The sequence below is a fragment of the Aquila chrysaetos genome, chromosome 7 (genome assembly GCF_900496995.4).
Source record: "Aquila chrysaetos chrysaetos chromosome 7, bAquChr1.4, whole genome shotgun sequence".
In the NCBI taxonomy this organism is placed as follows: domain Eukaryota; kingdom Metazoa; phylum Chordata; class Aves; order Accipitriformes; family Accipitridae; genus Aquila; species Aquila chrysaetos.
This window is the reverse complement of record NC_044010.1, coordinates 25,932,689-25,954,347: the sequence shown is the minus strand read 5'-3', so window position 1 is coordinate 25,954,347 and position 21,659 is coordinate 25,932,689. Positions and strand designations below refer to the sequence as shown.

The window sequence follows — 21,659 nt, the reverse complement described above, 5'->3', positions numbered from 1 at the left end:
AATGCCTCCGTGAGTTGTTATCAAAGTCAGTTGCAGTTTATTATCACTTTACCCTTCTGCTTTGCTCTTGACTGAAACCGCACAGATCTTTTTGTATATACCAAGCACCTACCAGGTAGTCACCTTCATTTTTAGTATTAACCTGATGGGTTAGTTTTATATTTATTTATGTATTTATTTACTTGCAAGAAACACAAGTTACATTTTTGTTCACTGCAGATGAAAAACTGAGCACGAGTCATACAAATAAGGTTTATGTTCCCACTGCTCACAAGAAATCTGGAGATAAATCAGTTCATAAATAGTTGCGTTTTTTTAAAAGAGCTTTAGTTATGAAATTGTAAGTCTTATCCTTAAATGCACTCTATAGTACTTGCAATGGTACCAAGCTGAGGAAGAAATTAATGTCACCACATTGTTTTCTATTTTAAGCCTTACCTCTAGAATCAGCTTTCTCCCTGTACTGTAGGTCTTCAGATGTGTTGTATTTTTTACCGGTAAAACTAATTTTCCTCTTGTCCACTGAACTGAGGCAGATGGATTTGCTAACACTTCACAGCTTATATTGATGGGATTGCCTTCCCAAGAGTAATACATGGTTTGATTTGACACAAACATTGGAGCATCTGGAGAAAGGAAGTAACACACAAATATATTAACTGTTTTAGTAAAACAAGCCATATACTGCTATCCAAGCATTCATGTTCACATAGAAATCTCAATTGATTGCTGTACCAATTTATAACGGAAGATGAAAATATCAGTATTCAGCCTTCAGTTTCTTGAGCCTTTATTTTGGTAGCTTTCTCCTTTGCTGAAACTGTTTCAGCTGAAATTCTCAGGAATAGAATACCTGCTAATTGTATTTAGCATTAGGCAACATCAGACCCCATTATCTCAGAAATGACAAAGAACATTTCTTCCTGAAGATGAGAAACTCTTCAGCCCGATCCTTGTATGAAAAAGGGGGGTGACCTATGAAACTTATATATATATATAACCTGTTCATTAGCTGATTTTATAGTGTCTTCTTTTGCTATGGAGAAATTACATTCAGTCTCCAAATTTTCATAGATGTGTAAGAGCTTCACCCATTTCTCACTGGAACTATCTTATACTTTATGAAATCTTTCTAAAGAGAGCTATTTAGTTGTGTGAATAAACCTAGAAGAAAAAAATAATAAAAGAATACCTAAAATGTTGCAATGTTACTCTACCTACTTCAGAAAAAATACTGTGTTTATCAATACACTATTTAGGATAAACTTTACACCAGTTCCTTATGAAATCATCAAGCTACAGACAAGCAAAAAGATGGTGCATCTTCCTTACAAACCTGCCTATAAATGGCTACATTAAACATATAGCCAAACAGTGAGTCTGACACAGAGGAAACTGCTGGTTTGCAAACTAACTATGATGTCCAGATCACAATGCCAGTAGTGACAAGAATTTTCTATTCTACTCACTATTTCTCTGGATAGCAGGAACAGTTTAATGGTTGCAAGAAAATAAGAGGCAGTAGCTCCCTCCCTGCTCTTCTACTTATGTCTTGGGTAAACCATATTTTTTGTCTATCGAATATTTATTTGTAAATAATTTTTTTTTATTTTAATCCCACTCTTGTTGTATTTTAAGAGTATCAAGAAAATATTCTTTATATTACTGAAAGTCAAGGAAACTCTCTAGCACTTTAATTCCAAAAAAGAATTATCAATTACAGCTGGTGTCATGGTATCTCTTTTTCGTATTTAAAATATATATATGTATATATTTTTATTTTGATAAATAGCTCCTAAATGTTTCTAGATGTGTCTCTGGAATTTCTATTCTAGTCTTCTCACGAATAGCTTAACTTTAGGCTAGAAAATTGCTAATAGGTCTATCAGAGACCAGAACTGAGCACATTTAATTAAGTAGTAAGATTTAGCTTCAGGAATGGTTTAAAACTACTTCGTTGTTTCTGAAGTGCACATTTTCAACTTCTTTCTGTGTTCGCCTTTGTCAAAAAGCATAACTTTTTGGTGACACTATGCTGCTGCTGCATACATGCATACAGGCTTTGACAAAAAAGAACTGTTATCAATAGAAGTTTTAAAGCACAGATCAAGGCTGCTACATTGCTCAACGCCAGCAGCATTTTTTTAAATAACTATTCAGCCCTTATTTTTGTAGGAAAGCAAGTGATTTCATCTAAATATGTAAAGTATGTCTTCCTATGAATTTATTTACCAGATACAGGAGCTCATCTTTCTTTTCCAAATCTTTTAATAAGTAATTCTATTGCTTCTTGATTTTCACAGACCTTTAAAAAAACATATTTCATCATCTAAACATCTTAATGCAAAGAATGGACTATCAAAGAGTCTTCAGGATGTGACACCTCACACTAGTGGACCTCTATGAAGAAAAAAGCAAACTGCATATGCCTGGTTTATGGTTAAGTATGGTCAAGAATCTCAGAATATCAAGAGTCAGAGCCTTGGCTTCTCTGGAAATGAAGTTAGTGGTGGGAGCCACTTGAAGGAAAACAGCACGAACTGACTTCTGCCCGGCAGACAGTTTTTGCACCTAGTGTGTTTAACATATGGATCAGAAATCTCATCAGAGTGTTCATGAGGCACAAAATGTGGTTACTTCACAACATCTGTCTAAACCTGACTAACTTTCCTCCCTAGGTAACATCATGTGGTTTGATGCTCTCTGTTGATTTAAATACACATGTGGCAAACTCATATCCTATTTAAAAAGTCTTACAAATGAAGAAGTAGCATACATTCTTCTATTGCAGGTACAAGCATTTAGGAGAATAGGCACTTTCAGTTCAGACTGCTGTCTCTAAAGCTAGATTTGGATGCCTATAATATCTGTTTATTTATAATTTAAAAGAATAGGTGAGTTATGGACTGCCATCTATACATGACTACAGATACTAACAGACAGTTATAACATCATAAAACAGAAATGGGACTAAAAGTCCATCAAATAAATCTATATCCCAAAATCAATGATTCCCAAATGTAAAGCATTCCTAAACAAAAAGAGCTTCACATTTCCCCTCTCAGAAAGTCTGGGTAAAAAGGCTTTCCAGCCATTTCCCCAGCAGCTCAAAGTTCCAATATAGCAAAAGGAAGAGGACTATGCTAATGGCTTGATTCAGACAAACTGTCTTAAGACAGACAGATGATTTTTGATTCCTAGTCAGGAATAGATTAAGAAACCTGGAGTGATGTTTCACACAAAGAAAATAACTCTGGAAATCATTTTTTACAGTACAAATGAAAGATATTCTACATTTCTTAGAAAATAAAAAAAAAAATGAGTTGGAAGGGAATAACTGGTTTATAAAGATATTTTGGTTTTTTGTTGTATGCTATTCATCACTAACTGTATTATATTATGTTTAAATGGTTACAGAATTAGTATTTATCAAACAGAAACACACAATATGTTTAATATAAAATAAAACATCAAAAAATAACAAACCCTAGAGCCAAGGCTTTGAAAACATAAGGTTGACTGTTTTATATGTCTACAAAATCTGATCCCTCCAGTTTTCTAGAATAACTAAGAAACAAATAAAGTTAATAAACAGAACATTTATCAAGAAATTCTATCAAGTGGAAATGAAGTATAACCAAGTCAAAATGAGAAGGTGGACCTTCTGATATGTTAACATATGTTAAGGATACTTAAATACAATATATGTACTATATAAAAAGAAAAAAGCTTCAAAGCTTTGTGAGAAAGTTAAAACCATTAAAAAATAAAAATATGCTCTGCTTAGCTTCTGTGTAACTCAGTATTAATTATCACCTAACAAAAAGATCAATTCAAAGTGTAAATGAGCTGTTCTTTTTAAGCTTTTGTACATAAAGTACTACCAGTTAAGACAACATACTGGATTTCTAAGTAGCTAAATACAAAACTAGGAGCTTGAATACACTTCATTTTAAAAAAGGCAACCCTGATGATATTTATTACATCTGAAACTTATGGCGCTCTACTGAAAAAAAAACCCAAACTGCAGAATAAGTACAAACACTACTGTTCATATTAGTTAGTATAGGCACACAATAAATCATAGAATCATTGAATGGTTTGGGTTGGAAGGGACCTTAAAGATCATCTAGTTCCAACCCCCTGCCAAAGGCAGGGACACTTTCCACCAGACCAGGTTGCTCAAAGCCCCATCCAACCTGGCCTTGAACACTTCCAGGGATGGGGCATCCGCAGCCTCTCTGGGCAACACGTTCCAGTGCCTCACCACTCTCACAGTGAAGAGCTTCTTCCTTATATCTAATGAGAAATGACCTTCTTTTAGTTTAAAACCATTGCCCCTTGCCCTATCACTACAGGCCCTGGTAAAAAGTCTCTCTCCATCTTATAAGCCTCCTTGACATATTGAAAGGCTGCAATAAAGTCTCCCTGGGGTCTTCTCTTCTCCAGGCTGAAGAATCCCAACTGTCTCAGCCTTTCTTCGTAGGACAGGTGTTCGACCCCTCTGATCATTTTTGTGGCCCTCCTCTGGACCCACTCTAACAGGTCCATGTCTTTCTTGTGCTGGGGACCCCAGATCTGGACACAGTTCACAAAAGGTGAGCAGAGGGGCAGAATCACCTGGAATCATAGAATCATTTTGATTGGAAAAGACCTTTAAGGTCATCGAGTCCAACCGTCAACTATGCCCACTAAACCATGTCCTCAAGTGCCTTGTCTACACACTTTTTGAATACTTCCAGGGATGGTGATACCACCACTTCCCTGGGCAGCCTGTTCCAATGCCTGACAATCCCTTCAGTAAAGAAATTTTTCCTAATATCCAATCTAAACCTCCCCTGGCGCAACTTGAGGCCATTTCCTCTCATCCTATTGCTTGTTACCTGGGAAAAGAGACCAACACCCACCTCGCTACAACCCCCCTTCAGATAGTTGTAGAGAGCATTAAGGTCTCCCCTCAGCCTCCTTTTCTCCAGACTAAACAAACCCAGTTCCCTCAGCTGCTCCTGGTAAGACTTGTGCTCCAGGCCCCTCACCAGCTTTGTTACCTCCCTCAACCTGCTGGCAATGCTTCTTTTTATGCAGCCCAGGATACGATAAAGTTCCTAAGTACTGTTATAAGCTTGAATGGTGAAAGATGGAGCATTATTTTGGAGAGTTGAGGCAATCCAAATGAAAAAGATGCCTCGAAGGAACAAAGACTATATCACAAAGGTATAAAATTAAACAAAACTATTCTATGAGAGTAGGATTCTATAAGCAATTATAACTTTAGAATGGCATTTTAGAGTAGTTAATATTATGTCACTAACATAAATTAAACTCAGGCTGTTCGTTTTCTCAAACAAGAAAGAAATTGACAGGTCAGCATTCCAATTAGGAGAAGTGGTTCTGGATAACCTGCATAAGACAGCTAAGTAAGAGAAGCAAACTCTGACCTGAAAACTGTCTCTAGCAATTAGAGATCCTTGTTCTGTATAATATCTGAGAACAGTGATTCAAGAACAGGCTAATGCATCATCTGTCTCATCCAGAAGGTAATTCAATTAATGACTTCAAAAATCCAGCTCTGGTGTATGTTCAGCATTATACACAAAATTGGATACGGCAAATGACCTCATTCAGGACGTGTTCCAGACAACTATAATAGCAAACTAGTGTACAGAATCAGATTTGCACTTCTTAATTTAAGGTTTTCAAACTTTTGGACATTTGTTCCTCAAATAATTTGTTTTCCTGGATCATACAATGAAAATACATGACAGATTGTCAGGTCTAAGACGCTGGAACATTATGTGTAGTATATTACTGGAAGCCTCCCTCTTAGATGGTTAATACTGACATAGGTTTCCCATCATCAAGGACTTTAATAAACCACATCCTCTAGCAAATCCAATAATTTCCTTGCCACCAATCCTGTAAAAGTACCTTAATTTTTTGTAACTCTGCCACAATTTGGTTAACAGCCATCTATCTTTCTCTTGTATTTTCTCCTTCATACCTGTTTTGCAATAGTCAATATTTTGGAATGAATAGCTTTTCCTTGGTGATAAAGTAGAAGAATCTCCCAGACAGGTACAATAATTGTCACATATTCCTTGTAACAAGAAATAATATTAGATAAGACTTAACAAATGAGGCCAGGTGATTACATTTTAATATATAACCGTCCTTGAAAGGAAGATAGGAACTACAAAGCTTCAGGGTTACTAACTTTTACAATTTTACTGCTATTATCATGATCATGGGGCTGCAAAGAAAAATGTGCAAGATCTGCAGGTGAAGTTTCCAAATAGAAAAGCAAATGAAATTTATCATATACTAGGTTTTAAATTACCATGATTACTAGCTAAAACCAGAGGTTTTTTTTCAGAATCCAGCTCATCACTTTTGCAGAGGTACATGTTTCTTTCACAGGAAGTGACAGGAAACGCCACTCCCAGTAATGTTTCCTTTCCCCCTCCCCATTCTCTTGGTTCCTCTCAAAATGCATTACATTAAAACATTATTATTCAATAGTATCATAGACTATCTACAGATTAGACAGTTTATGCAAGAGTAAGAGCCCCCTCTTACTGGCAAGCAGTACTAGTCCCTGATAGCCTTGACTATTATATTATTTTTAATATCCAAACACCACACTAATTTCTTCATTTCCATAAATATAGACTAAACTTAGTTATCATGAAGATAAGGTCTCTTTCTTCTAGATGTAAAGTATGTTGTTGATAATGGCACCTTCAACCATAAAAAATGATGAGCAATGAATACATGCATAGTCCTGGTGCTTGGTGCTGCCAGATTCACAGAAATTCAATGTATCTATTTTTCTTTGAGTTCCACTTGACATTAAGGAACTGTATTTGGTTGATCACTTAAAAAAAAAAAAAAAAAAAACCAAACAAAAAAACCCACCCAACCAAAACCCACAAAACAAACCAAACAAAAAACCCAAGAAATTTTAGTTTCATAGAAATATCTGTTGCGAACGTATAAACCTGTCTAAAATGATCTAAACCTGTCTAAAATAGGAGAAGAAATTATAACGAAATCATAGCTAGGTAAAATAAGCTAAGTATATCAATAGTGATATTTAAAAGAAACTGTCCGCATATATCTATCAGTCATTTTTTAAGTCAGTAAATCACCAAGAACACTGGCCATCAGAACTAAAACAGGAAGACTCCCCCTACAGATCTCTCACAACAGCAGCAATTTTTATTTTAGTAATAAAATGATTAGGTATTGCCAATTACTGACACATTAATTTTGGATGGCACCAATTTGTGTCAAAATTTCAATTGTTATATGTATTCCGGGACAGAATTACTGGAATAATTTAGGATGGCTAGACTTCTGACATCATATATTAGATTACATAATTCTCTTATAGCCAAAAATGAAAAACTACAATGCCTTTCTCAAACCAGGATTCTAACCCCCATTTCTCTTCCTGTCCTACTTGTCACATTTTCAGAACAAAATCCAGCTTCATATCTTTACGTTCCGTATTTTCCTACCTGTCATTCTCACCTCCACAGCATGCCTCCTAATCTATCTATCTGTCTCCTATATTCCCAAATCATAATTGTTGTTCCTGTATGGAGCAAGGAGTCTCCTCCTCATTATCTCCTTAGTTAATTTTTACACACAATGCTGTCCAGAAAACAACAACAAAAAATCTCTAAGAGACTTTAAGGAACAGACTAAAAAACCCAAACAGCATTGCTGAAAATACCTTGTATATCCAAATCCATTTAAAACATGTGGTCCCCCTAAACCTATACCTTATATCACTCAGACCTCCAGTACAGTGTGCTCAAACTCATGCAGTATTTCCCTCTTTACATTATCCCTGTGCTGCTCCCAGTGCATCTGACAACAGCAGCTCAGAGGCTGGCTCTGTGGTGCAGTGGGACCTAGCCTCAGATGTTGCAACCAAAGCTACATGTCTCAGGTTTACTGTAAACAATACTGGAGGTCTCTCTTTCAAGCATGTGCTAACCTAGCAGCTTCAGGATGCTCCAACATAACTGAAGACTATTTAAAGATACCAACTTCAAGTAATGGCAAGTATTTTGCAGTTAAGGGAAGTTAACTGAGAAAAAAAATGTTGAGGTTACAAGTGTCAGTTTAAGGTATTTCATTTTGTTCAAGTTTCAAAGTTTCAACATCACACTTATCATACCACCTGATTATTTTCTTCATAATTCTCAGATGCGTTGCTTCTGCTCTGCTGGATCTATCTTGGAGGTATAGGGAAGGACAAAGGCCATGTTGCCTTTTTTTCATTCACCAATCATCATTGCAAAATATAAATTACACTTAACATAGTATGAAATGACTTGCAAAACTGTTGAATTTTGGACGTATGAAAACTAGTTTAAAATTTATGCATTAATTATCAATGTAAACATTTAACAAGTTTAGCCTGTAAGACTGACTCATGAAGTAGAACCATCTTCAAGAAAACATCAGAAAATTCTTTCTTGCTTTTTTTTTTTTTACCTTTACTTTTCACAGTTGCTTATGTGAAAAATTATGTCAGTAAGAAAAGATGCCGAGGCATACATACCTAATAATAGAATGAGTATATTATAAGAGAAACAGAATAAAACCTAAAATATTTTATTCATTCAAAATTGTGTTCTTCTATTAAAAGAAAAATAGCCAACATGTTATTAAAAATCTACTTAAAATGACATCAAGCTCATTGCAAGGTCAAAAAACCCATGCAGTAGAGAGCTATATTAGGTAAAAATGTAGAGAAATTCCTAACATGAAAATCACATTTTAACAAGTCATTAAGACATATAGGCCAAAAGTTTTTAAGATGGAATTCCTGTTCTAAAATATTTTTACACCGTTTTGGGCTAAGGAATAGGTAGATTTACTCTACAGATGAATAAAGTACAATTTTAGCCACTTTGCCACACTTACTGTTCCAACGTCAGAAAAAGACAACAGATGCATTCATCTCTGCTTCAGTACAGGGAGTTTTGGTGAAATGGTTTCTGCAAAGTGACTTTACGTGATAAACCTCATCTTTTGCTCAGATTCAACATTCTTATCCCCTTTAAGCCACTGCAATGGCATACCAAATTTGCTTCTATGCAAGTGCACAAGGTAGTCAAAGAACAAAAATTTTAAATCTTTCAAGTGACATTCATGAGCTCCAAAGTCACATCAAAATTGACATGTATTTTATGATGCTAAAGATTGATGTTTTCCATCTTTGCTTTCTCATTTTAAGCTATAAATTTGACAGGAAGAAACGTAACTAAAGCCAATAGTATTTTAATAGCAAAGATGCAAAATTTTCCAGAATATTTCAACATTTCGTTTCTCTTGATTGCTTTTTCTGTCATTTGTCTCTTTGTTAGGCCATATGATTGCTTTTATCAGTTTTGTTTTCTGGCTGTGATAACAAGATAGGGCTTGGCCCTCATGATGAATAGCTGAAGGGAGGGTATAAAGAAGATGGAGCCAGGCTCTTTTCAGTGGTGTCCAGTGACAGGACAAGAGGTGGTCCCTTCCAATCTCAACCATTCTGTGATTCTGTGAGTAGTGATGGGATGTTGCTACACTTACTTCTTTTAACAGAAACCAAATCCAAAGTAAGAACTGTCTGCATTTATTATAATTTATGATAGCAGTAGGTAGCTGAAACATTTGTGACATTTGTCACAACATTTGTGACATCCTGCACACAGTAGTATTATTTTCACCAATTCAAAGCCCTGCTTTCTTGAAGGTAAATAGAATTTGTAGCTCAATTTGTTCAACCTGCTTTTAAGTAATGCTGTATGTTTTTGCAAAGATATAAAATGAAATAGCATTAATCCAAAGAATCTGCATTAACCACAGTGCAATACAGCTAACATAAAAGAAAGGGAAAAGCCAAAAGACTAATTGACTCGGGAAAAAAAGTTCAATACTGTAATAGTAATGAGGTTGATTTCAAATTGTGGTGGAAAAAAAAAAAAAAAAGGAAAAAAATAATGTTTTGATAAGCAATACAGCCGTATAATAAAAACTGCACAGGTTTCTTTACAGGTAAAGACTATATTGAACATGCTACACAATTTTTTTTTCGTAGTACTGAATGTTGGTACTTAACTAATGTGGAATATAACTACAAAATTCAGGTTTGGAGGAAAACCAGTAGTAAGAAAAACTTCTCATTTTTGGAAGACACTTAAAATTATTTAAATGGGGTGTTTTTTAGAAATTACTTTCTAAGAAATCATATTTGTCAACCACTCACATGGCTGATCTTATACAAAAATGTACCATATTACTGAAGGTAGTATGTTTGTTATAGTTGATTACATCACAAAACTTGAGTCTTTGTGTACAGCGAGGAAGTAGGCATTTTTAGACAATCCACCATATCTAACAACTCCAGTATCAATATTGAAATTGGGGAATTTTAACTGAAATAGAGTGATGTGAAAACTGGTAATTGCAGCTACAAAAGACTGTAAGTTAGGATGCTTCCTGGGTAGTATATGGAAAAAACAGAGACTTTTCCAAAGAACATGGCTTAATACATTTTCTCCAGTAACGGGAGTATTCTCCAAAGGAATTTCTGCTTGGTGATAGAGAGCAATCAGAAAGACCAGCATCTTACACAATGTGTGAACCTCAGAGTACACAATTAAGTGCTGTGAATAATTCTGACTGTGTTAATGACAGTTTGAACAGAATGAACAGAAAACTGTAAGGGCAAGTAGAGAGCCACTTTTAAGGATCATAGACTGCTGATCATTACTGGCTTGTTTAAATCCTTTCCAACCTAGTAATGCCATCAGTGCATCCTAACTAATAATACTACGAAGAAAGATGATCCAGCATATCGAACATGTCAAGATTATGATTTTTCACTCTCTAATGCTATCATTGCAGTGAATAATTTGTGGAACCCAAGAAATAATGTGTTTTCTCATCAGAATTTTTCTTATTTTAGTAAGGTCTGTATTATGCTTTTTAAAATTCCTTTATAGCCCTACCACATATTTTTCAGAGTAATTATGTCTCAGCTAAAAAGACAAAAAATACCATACAGAAATGTAAACATCTGCATAGGAAAACTTAACTTTGAAATGCACCTGATAGGATTATATGTACAAATCGAGTTGTAATTCACTGGGATTTGTACATTTAACTTCCTCAGGCCCTTCTGAAAACCTCGTCTTAGAGTATCTCCTGCTTATCTATTTTTTACCTATTTCTATCACAGTTTTTATTAAAAAAAGAAATGGTTATTTCTCTATGATAAATATATAGATAATCACTATAGACACATCTTAATACCCAATACCTAATATACATCATATATGCCACCACACAGGAACTTTTCAATCAGTTACTTCTATTATTATTATTATTATTATTATTATTATTATTATTATTATTATCCAATACACACTAGGCTTCATATGTATAATCAAATTTTGCCGTTAATGAAATCCATTAGTAAATAATATTTATAAAGGTATTTTTCTTTTCATGTCATTTTGATTTATTTTTCATACTTAATATAAGGAAAACTAAACATAACTAAACACAAAGATTACTTTGTAGGAAGAAATCCTTATAAATGCCTCTAGGTTCCCTACAATTCATGTCTGCCTAGCATTTACTTCAGAAAAAAGGCAGGGTTAACTGTGCTCAATTGGTATCAAACCTGATAATCTCTTCTTGTCCCGAAGAACTGCTCTTATCATCAAGAGCAACCCCAACAGAGAACAAGGATAAAGTACAGAACCTCTGTGCAATCCTACTGTCAAAGTCTCTGATAGGGGTCAGTAAGTAAAAGGATGAGACAGGGACACCAGACCACTCTATGTCTCCATTAGGCCTGTTTAACTGCACTGATGTTTAAGGATGTGATGGGAGCATGCTCCCCTTCTGACTATACAAACTGTCAAATATATTAAAACATATAAAGAAAACTGCTATAGTTTTGTTATTAACTTACAGAATGACATAGGTGCATTTATTAGTCTTATCTAGGAGCTATGGAACAATATAAACAATTAAGTCTTGCTTATTTATTTATATTTTAATTTAAAAATAGTTATTGAGGTTTATACTAGAATATTATTAAAAATAATAAAAATTCTACTAAAATGGCTCACTAGTGATGATGCAAAGAGCCAGCCATACCTGAAAAAATTCTTCCCAAAACTGGTTTTGAAGTGAAAAAAAATCAAAATAATTGAAATGAGTATAAAAAAAATTTTTTGCAAAGTTTCAAATCCCTTCATATTAAAGAGTAGCTATATTAAAGCTATTAATAAATGCCATATTTATTTCTTAGGTCTTCTGGGTTGGCAAATCTCTCCATTCCTAACATCCAGTTACAACTTTGACCATTTCTTATTTTCCTTTCAGATTTATTTCGTATGTCATAATGCATTGGTTGCCTGCCAAAAAGATGGAATATGCAACTGTATACTGAAGTCACTTTCAGAACTTCTCAAGAAATCAATTAACACTCTGCAACTGTTACTTATCTTTCTGTGCCACAGATCCAGTTCCAACTTCTATCTTCCTACTGGAAAGACTTTTTCCTTTCAGAGTCTCAATCTCAAACAGGCTCACTCAAGCTATATTGGCAACGTAGAACAAATGTATCTAGAAAATCTCTAGCAAAATAGAACAACGATGAAATATAAAAGAAGGATTTTCTTGGTTTTTTCATTTTTTTAAGACCTTTGCTTCATGAATTTGAAGAACAGTTTGAAGAGACAATCTTCCGATGAATTTTTGTATATTTCAAATTTATATCCTCTGATGGGCTTCTAAAGCATCAGACTCTTTAAGCAAAAATAATCTCCTCTTCTCCTGGATAAAATTCAAGAGCTTTGAATAAAGACAATCTGTAAAAGAGATTTTCACGAACTTGTGAACTCCAGGAGGGACTACAACAGGGGCTAGAGAGCTGTTGGGCATTAGTAAATTAGAGAAATAGGAAAAAAACAGAAGACTTTGTAGAATCTTAGAAGGTTAAGCTCAAGACTGAGCTGTTGCTCAAATCAGTTCTTACCTTATCCCACTGAATACTTTTCGCACACAGTAGTCTCCACTAGCCGGAAAATTCGAAGTTATTAAGCTTAGCCTTAAGTTAGTGGGTAATGCCACTGGAATATGATTTCAGATGAAATCCTGTCCTGCTTAAATCACCGACAAGGGTCTTGTCAACTTCAGAAAAGACAGGATTTCTCCACAGAATTCAGTACCACTAACTACAGAAGGACATGCTTTGTTAAATTATGCAAGTTTAAACATCAATTACCAGGAAAAACTGACCTTCCATTAAGAATGTACTTTTTTTCTTTTAAAACAAATTTAAGAGAGAAAACAAAATATTAGAACTTACATTCAATATCAAGGTACATGCTCTTTTGGTGCCCACCAATTCTACTTGCAGCTTCACAGTCATATCTCCCTGAATCTGACAACTTCACATCTTTAATATGCAGTGACGATTTTCCATGCTGCCCTTTGACTTCTATACGGCCATCTGGGCTCTGTTTACATTGATTCAGGAAAAAGAAAGGTTTTATATATATATGTATATTTATGTATGCTTTATATATTAAACACCATTGATAAGTATGACTGAAAGCATCTCTTCACCTATGGTGAAGTTATTACTGACAGCTAAACAACTTCTAAATTTTTCAAATAAATTAAAAAAAAATAGAAAATATGTTCTGTTTCTAGGCACTATAATCAAGGAAATAAGTACATGCTTAAAGGAACATTGTCAAAGTAAACCAGAAAATGTACCCACTTATGACTGGAATAGTGAATTGCATACTCAAAACCTGTTTATGATCTCACTCAATTTATTATGATGCTGCAGTTAATGAAAATGCATACATGTAAAATCATAGTATCTTAGATTACAGTTAGCATTATCTCTCTTGTCCTTAAAAATGTAACTGTGAAACTGAATAGAAATACCCCCTCAAACAATGATCAAAACACAAATCCAGTTATAGATTTATTTTCATTATTCACGTTTTCTTGTCAGAAGCTCACAATTTAAAAAAAAAATAGGATCCATAAATGTAACTGGAATTTCTGGATTTAATTTCCATAGCATTGCATGGAAAAAAGCAAGGGAGAAAAAATAAATGCTGGCTTCTCCTCTTCTAGAACATAAAATTCTGTATTTAGCAACTTTATAAAAATCCTTATCCATAACACCTCCCCATCCCCTCCCCCAAAACTATTTGAATTTCAAGAGTATAAAAACATTAGGGAAAACTAAATAAAGCAATTTTTAAAAAAATCCTTTGCTTGACACTTCAACCTTCATGGAGCAGTATACCTGAGGAAAAAGAAGTTATTTTTAATCTAGTTCTGTTCTTTACTTGTTTTTAGCTTTGGGAAACTTGCTTTACTTCTTTGTTTCACTTCTTTTATTTGAGGAAAAAAAAGCTGATAAAAACTATTGATATTTACCTACCTTCATTACTGAGGAAAGTGGGAAAGGGAGGGAAAACCAGTAACTATTTCATTGTATCACATTTAAACTTGAAACATACTTCAATGTCCAATCCTATAAATACATACACTCAAATTTACTGCTTTTTACAGTAAATACTCACCAAGTGGCAGCTGATATTTAAGTGACTGAGCTTTTAACTCTGTACAATTGTTCCTTCACTGAATACAGGAAAAATGCACGCAATTTAGATCTTAAAATATTTTACATAAAGCAGTTAAATAAAGCATTCTGTATATCATAATTTCTATAGAAAGGAAAGTATTCTGATCCCACATCAGAATCCAAGAACAAACCTAAAATCCTCTCGGGATTGGTAAAAATTAGTAACTAAAACCACTTAGTTATCTCTTATGTCATTTCTAATGCTGAAACTTCTATTTTCATTATACCTTTAAAAAAGGAAAGAGAAAAGTTATGAAGTTGCTAGTAAACATACTACAGTACTGAATGTCACAGGTTTTGGAGGGAATTCTTGGAATAATTAAATTGACGTTCTTAAAGTAAAACTTTAAATAGTTTTCTAATTTCTGATATACAAACTACTTTGTATGACATAATTAATAACAGTAATATTTACCTGTGGATTATTTGCTCCTTTTTTTAAAACATCATGTCTGTCATGAAATGGTAAATCTACATTATTCCTACCTAAAATGTACATACACTTCAGCAGATTTATTTCTTATTTTACCTTGATTACAAATATTTCCCCAAGAAGTCACATTTAAAAATGTGAGAAGACATACGCTGAAACAACCTGTGACTATGAATCACAGATACAGTACTAAATACTGTATTAGTGATTCATTAAGAGCTGCCCTCCTAAAGCACTTGGGTAGCTCTATACAATAGAGAGTAGTAGTAGAGAACAGGTATTTTGAGAAAAATACTCTCTTTGCCCTTCCTTATTGTATATTACAAACCTACAATGAGGAGCCAAATTCTTTCTTAGTACCTCCTCCTTGCACAATACGAAGTGTCTGTGTAATTATATTGATCTATAGCTGTAACAACACATTAACTGAAGTTCTTTCACCATAATTTTCTGAATTAGATCAGAGATTATTCAGCTAGCTCAATTTTCTGTTTCAAGTAATAGGTTATTAGAAGCTAATAGGTTATTAGAAGCACATATTAAAAAATAATAAAATTGGCACTAAAAATACATATTCCAAATGGCAATGCTTCACTCCCTGAAAAACAAATATGTACTAATTGTACCTTCTGTGCAGTATGGTCAACAGGATTCCCGTAAAAATAGTTAAATTATTTGTAATCCTCACTAAAGTCACTAAAGGTATTTTTACAGAGGTATAAAATTTGCAGTGCTATTTTGTACTTGATGACAAAGAAAAATTTTATCAGTTCAATACTAATCTCAAATACTATAATTCACTGTATAATTCACTATATATTTCACTATAATTAATTCCATACATTCCAAAGCACAGATATGAGTGCTAATTGATGGTTTTTTTAAAAAAAAAGGTAATGAAAATAAGCACAAAGATCCTTAAAATGAAATAACTTTTACAATAACTTCTCAATCTTGTTTTTAGTTTCTGTATTTATTCTCTAATATTGCTGGAAAAAATTTGGTCTGCACCCAAAATAGCTTTCCCATGTTCTCATGTATGAGAAAAAAAAAATTTGATCAAATATGGTTGATGCAATATGTTTAGATTTATAGTAAGGGCAAAAAACAACTTAATAAATACTCTGAATGATACGAGATTTTTGCATAACCACATCATCTATTCTCATCATCAAATATATGGTGAGAAGCATCTTGAGAGAGATCTGCTAGGTTAAGCAAAGTCCACAAAAAGAAATAAAAAACGTAACAATTGTAGGCAAGAAGATTTGGCCTAAATTTTCATAAAAATATGTATTTACTAAAGTTAATTTCTACTCTTTCAAAATTGTCTAAAAATGATTACAATAGTCTCTTTGAAATTGCTTATAAAATAACGTAATATATATAATAAGATGTTTTCTGCTGCATTTCTCAGAATGCGTATTACACTGTGGCTTCTTCATGAACAGTTTAAGAAGTCCTGTACCTGGTCCTATTCTGCATATGGGTTAGTGTACAATTCCATTAATTTTTCTGCAAACATGGTGCAATACCTGATTAAAAATATATTGTTTGGCTGACATTCCTGAACACAGAAATACATAAAAGAAAACAAGAGTGCAAATACAGACCAAGAAAATTCCATAAATAAATAAATAAATAAATAAATAAATAAATAAATAAATAAATAAAAGAATATGTTTTGAGGCACTTGCCTATGACTAGGGAGGATTCCCAGAATATGCTGGAGATTAACACATGCAAATGAAAAATGCAAGATAGTATGATGAATTTTCACAAGGACTTCAAAAATACTAGTGTGGCTGTATTACATTGTTCTATGGTATAAGTCAGTTAACAGAGATCTGGGTAAATAAATCAAGGACATATTGTGATGACACAAAAAGCACAATAACAGTGCAGTCATGCTGAAGCACAGCTAGGAGCAAACTTTAGGAATGCAGCAGAGACACAGAAGTTGACTACAGCAAAGAGCAATGAAGAAGCTGGGACAAAAATTGAATATGCAGTGTTAGCCTGAAGCAAAAATTGAAACCATGCTAGTTATATTTCCCTGTTCTTGTAGAGGGCATTATCAAAACTAGAATATACCAACAAAGCAGAAGTCTGCATTCATACTGATCCGTAACATCAGTCTTCTTATTTAACTTTGAACAGTAAATACACAATGTCAAACAGGGGCAGCACTAACCTTGGGGTCTGCACGCACCAGAACTTTATAACCCTTGGTAAAATCTTTCTGAGGCTTATTTCCTTTCTGCATTAAGTATGGAGAGCACATGTTAGCACCACATCTGGCACCGTAACACAACAAAACAGAAAGAGGAAGAGACAACACACGTGGGAACACAATGTACACTGCACCTGCCCAGTAGTCCTCAGTAGAAATCTCCACCAGGAAAAAAGCACTGGAGCTGCCACTGGTGACAAATCAAAATACAGATATAATCTCTATAAATTAAAAATGTCAGTAACTCTCATGTCTGCCTGAAATAATAATGGACACCTACTAAATTGGAATATTCTTTTTTTCCTCTCAAATGTTATAGTGGGAGAGATGTACAATATGTACTATGGTGTTTTCTGCTAGGTTGAATAAGTACATGTGCTTTTATTTCTTAGTATTAATAATGAGTATAAAAAACAGACAGAACAAAAACCTAGACAACCAGAACAGTCTCTGTGGTTCAGTACTCATGATTTCTGCTCGTTCACTGAATTACTCTGCATCACTATGGAGCATGAATGATCAGTGAGGTCTGAAAAACATATGTGGTCAACACGATTCCCTACAGACATGCATATTTCTTTAGAAAGATCAATGAACAAGTATGTTAACAGGCACTTACACTCTAAGACTTTGGAAGGATAATTTCAATAAACAGACCATTGTGTGTCTTGAAAATGGTAAAGACAGACAAGGTCTTCAGAAGTTACCTTTTTACAGCATTTTGGAAATCATAATAAAATCTTAATAATGCAAAATATTTTTCATCATTAATGTTAATCAGAGAATTTCATAGAATTTATAAATAGAAGTGGGTTTGGGGGGGCTTTGGTGGTGGTTTTTTTCCCCCAAAACCTCATCACCAGCATAAAGCTAAAACACACGTGACAAATCTTCAGCAGAGAATTTGATAGTGTTTTACTCAGGTAAAGTTGACTTTGTGACTTTATCCATATAAAAAACATATTCCCTAAATTAAGAATTTAACATTTCACAGAAAAACACCTTTTATTTTGAATACTGATAGCAATCTAGTTCTCTGTCATTGTCAAAGAAAAAAAACCTCTTCTACACAGGCCTCCAAGTAAAATTACCCATAATGACAACACTGAATTATAAAAAAGTGCCTTCTGAAAAAAAAACCCAAACCCAAGGAGTAGGAACTTTCTGCACTTGCAATATTCTTATTCAGAATATGTAGCTCAACCCAAAGGAATCCTACACTAATAATAAAATGGGAGGTATTGCATCACTTAATTCTACAGACTCTGTAAAAGTAAATATATATTTTTTATTTTGACAAAATTCTTGCCATGCTATATATGCTATTCTACTACCTGACTTTTTCTGTCATGCTTTTGCTTCCCAAACTTCTCACATGATTTGTAGTTCCACACGTGAATATTCCCAAAGTCCTGACGGGCTGATGCTGACCTAAGTGGTCCATGCACAGCTCCAAAACCATGTTCCAGAGCTCCCAAGGCAGTACCAGAATGATGATAACCATGTATTTGAAGGGATCCACATGCAGAGAGAATAAGGATGAGACAACAACATCCACAAAGAGACAAGAACAGCTTCTGGGACAGAATAACTCATTCAGGTATCATGGAGTATTCAATCTGCACAATTCCTTTGCCACCATAGTAAAAAAAAAAAGTGTCATTTATCAGAAGGGGAGAATTAGCTGATTCTGATGCTTAGAAATTGTCATTCTTTTTCAATTGTAGAAAGCTGTATTTGGGGAGAGGTGGATGGTGTGATTGGTGGTTGAGTTTGATTTATAAACCATTTCTCCAACTCCCACTGAGGAACTGTAGCACCAAATGAGATGAAGTTGTATGACTGCCAAAATGTGCATTTTGAGTTGGCTGAAAGCAGGAGTGGAAAGTGACAACAGATGCAGAAATTGGTGACTCATTTGCAGCTGGATTTTGGTAATAATACTTGGATGGTTAGAGCAGCTGTAACTGTGTTGATTATCTTCCCTCCTACAGAATTCACCGTTTGGCTGACAAAGTACTCCTTCATCCCTTGAAGTCCAAATGCAAGCAAAAAATCCCTACAGGTAAATCTAGACAAGTTGAAATACCTTTATTTGTTTTTCTTCTAATGTTTAAAGCTTATTTGTGATCAAAGTGCCATTGCTGTCCATAGTTACACCACTGCAGGTCAGTTTTGCCTGTCACATATTCACCAAACATCTTCTGACACCTTGTGTACTTTAGTGCTATTTTGGATGTGCATTGCATGTCTTAACAACAGAAAAGATTAAGAACCAGTGGCTTAGAATTAAGAGTTTTGTTTCTTTTGTAAAACACAGTGCAACATACCTAAGAACAGTCATTGTGAGAACATATAACTTGAGTAAAAACTGCAGGACTTTTTCAAGTTGCTCCAAAGACGCTGCTGCAGATGTACATGGTAGAAGATCCTCACATTGGTGGGGAAAAAAAAAAAAAAAAAAGAACCTGTTTTAATTTTATGCCTAGCTCTTCCTTCTTCAGATCAAATTGTCAAAAATTGCCAACTCATTGTGTTGTCTTGGTCATGTTTGAGTATGCATCACTGAATTTTCAAGGAGAAAACTAATACCGATTAACAGAATCATCTTTGGAACTTCATGAGTAACATTTTTTTTAGGAAGCTTTCTGATTTTGGGTTGTGTTGATAACCAGATGAGAGGAAAATTTCAGATCACATACTTCAGGCTGACGTTTCTTATATGTGAGATATAAGCAGATCGTAATTGCTCATGAAACTGTTCCTTGAAGCAGCATGGAATATAAGAACTTCTGCAACCTGACATGCTGATACTAAACGATGATAAAATTCCAGAAGTCTATTAAATGTAAGTGACCAGCAATTCCTAGTCTGAAAATCTACCTTTGGTGATGAGAAAGGGCTGTTAGTCACAACAGCCATCATCGTGTAGAAGCTGATGGAAGCTCCCTTCTGGATTATGGATGGTATATTCACAATATTTCCCATTCTCTTCAGGTAAATGTATTCTATCCATGCACCTGTTGGAGACAGCAGAAAATTCCAGAGTATTGCTACGTGCATATGCCTTAATGTCCAGTGAATCAGAATAATGCTACAGCAGTGTCTTGGACTTCAGTGATTTTTATAGGAGACCTTGTAATTCTTTTAGAACTGCAAGCTTGTTAAATACATATGTCAGCATGCTGAAAATTCCTGAATTTTTTAGGAATTTGTTTTTCCATAAGGAAGAAATTATTGAAGAACCTACTGTTTGTAGATCTATAGTGTAACACCACAGAAGTCACAAAAAACTAATCTTGAAGAAAACAATATTGTCGTTTTGATTTTCTGTTCATCTGCAGACATAGCAGTTACTTCTAAAGAATTCAGATTGGAAATAGTAGTGGGTTCTATGCAGGTTGTTAACAACATGTACAATATCAGGAAAAATGTATTCTTGAAAGCTTCATATAACTTTTAGAAATTATGAACTGATATTTGATTGATTCATGCTGGCATTTCTTTCAAACTTAAGTTGTTATGTAATGAGATGACACGGGATACACCAAACCCACTTACTAAGACATGGAACAGAAAACTGAACTTCTTTCCTTGGTTGGTTTTTACTCACAAAAGAGTATGAAAGAAAAATAATAAAGAGAGAAAATATGATGATCAGCCATTCAAGATTACTTCTGCTAAAGATGCAAATCACAATAAAGGAAAGGTTGATGATTATTAATGGCAAAAATATTAGCATCATATGAAAAAAAGCTTGTAGAGGAAAATAATCATTAGTTTTGGCCATAAAAAATAACAATAGTAACCACAAATAAGTGTTTATAAGTATAACAGAAATACTACAACTGTAATAATTACATATGTACTTTGCAATTACAAATTCTGATTCACTCATAAATACTGTATTTAATGGTTTTATTCCTAAGAATTTTGCTGATCTGAATCTACTGAAACACTGCTATGATGCCATTAACACAGGTGGCTCAGATGGATTCAGACCAGCAAAATTCTCAGGAATAAGACCAGAAGTACAACATTCTTATTCAATACAGACCTCACACAAAACAGCCACTAAAAATAATGATTTTACTATACAATTACATCTTACTTTAGACAATAAAATCTTATTGTAACTTGATTCTTTGGATAAGTGAGAATGAGACACAGGTGATTATACCCCAGCTTTGTAAATCTTTAAAATGGTTACGAAGCGTTTGTAACTTCAGTGCAAATTGGAGTCATAAGGTCTTCCTGGAAAAGGCGAGTAAAGGAAGACTCTAGCATAAGCATACGGCTCCAAA

At 34.1% G+C, this 21,659-nt stretch overlaps 1 protein-coding gene across 1 annotated transcript in view; it reads right to left on the bottom strand.

The window, feature by feature from the left end:
* The window catches only part of NCAM2 (neural cell adhesion molecule 2), a 338,699-nt gene that overhangs the window by 87,582 nt on the left and 229,458 nt on the right, over positions 1 to 21,659 (bottom strand). The window contains exons 9-10 of the mRNA XM_030021121.2: positions 13,388 to 13,538; positions 439 to 626 (exon numbers count right to left, since the gene is read on the bottom strand). Of these exons, the coding sequence (XP_029876981.1) occupies positions 439 to 626; positions 13,388 to 13,538 (339 nt within the window). The remainder of the gene's footprint in view (positions 1 to 438; positions 627 to 13,387; positions 13,539 to 21,659) is intronic.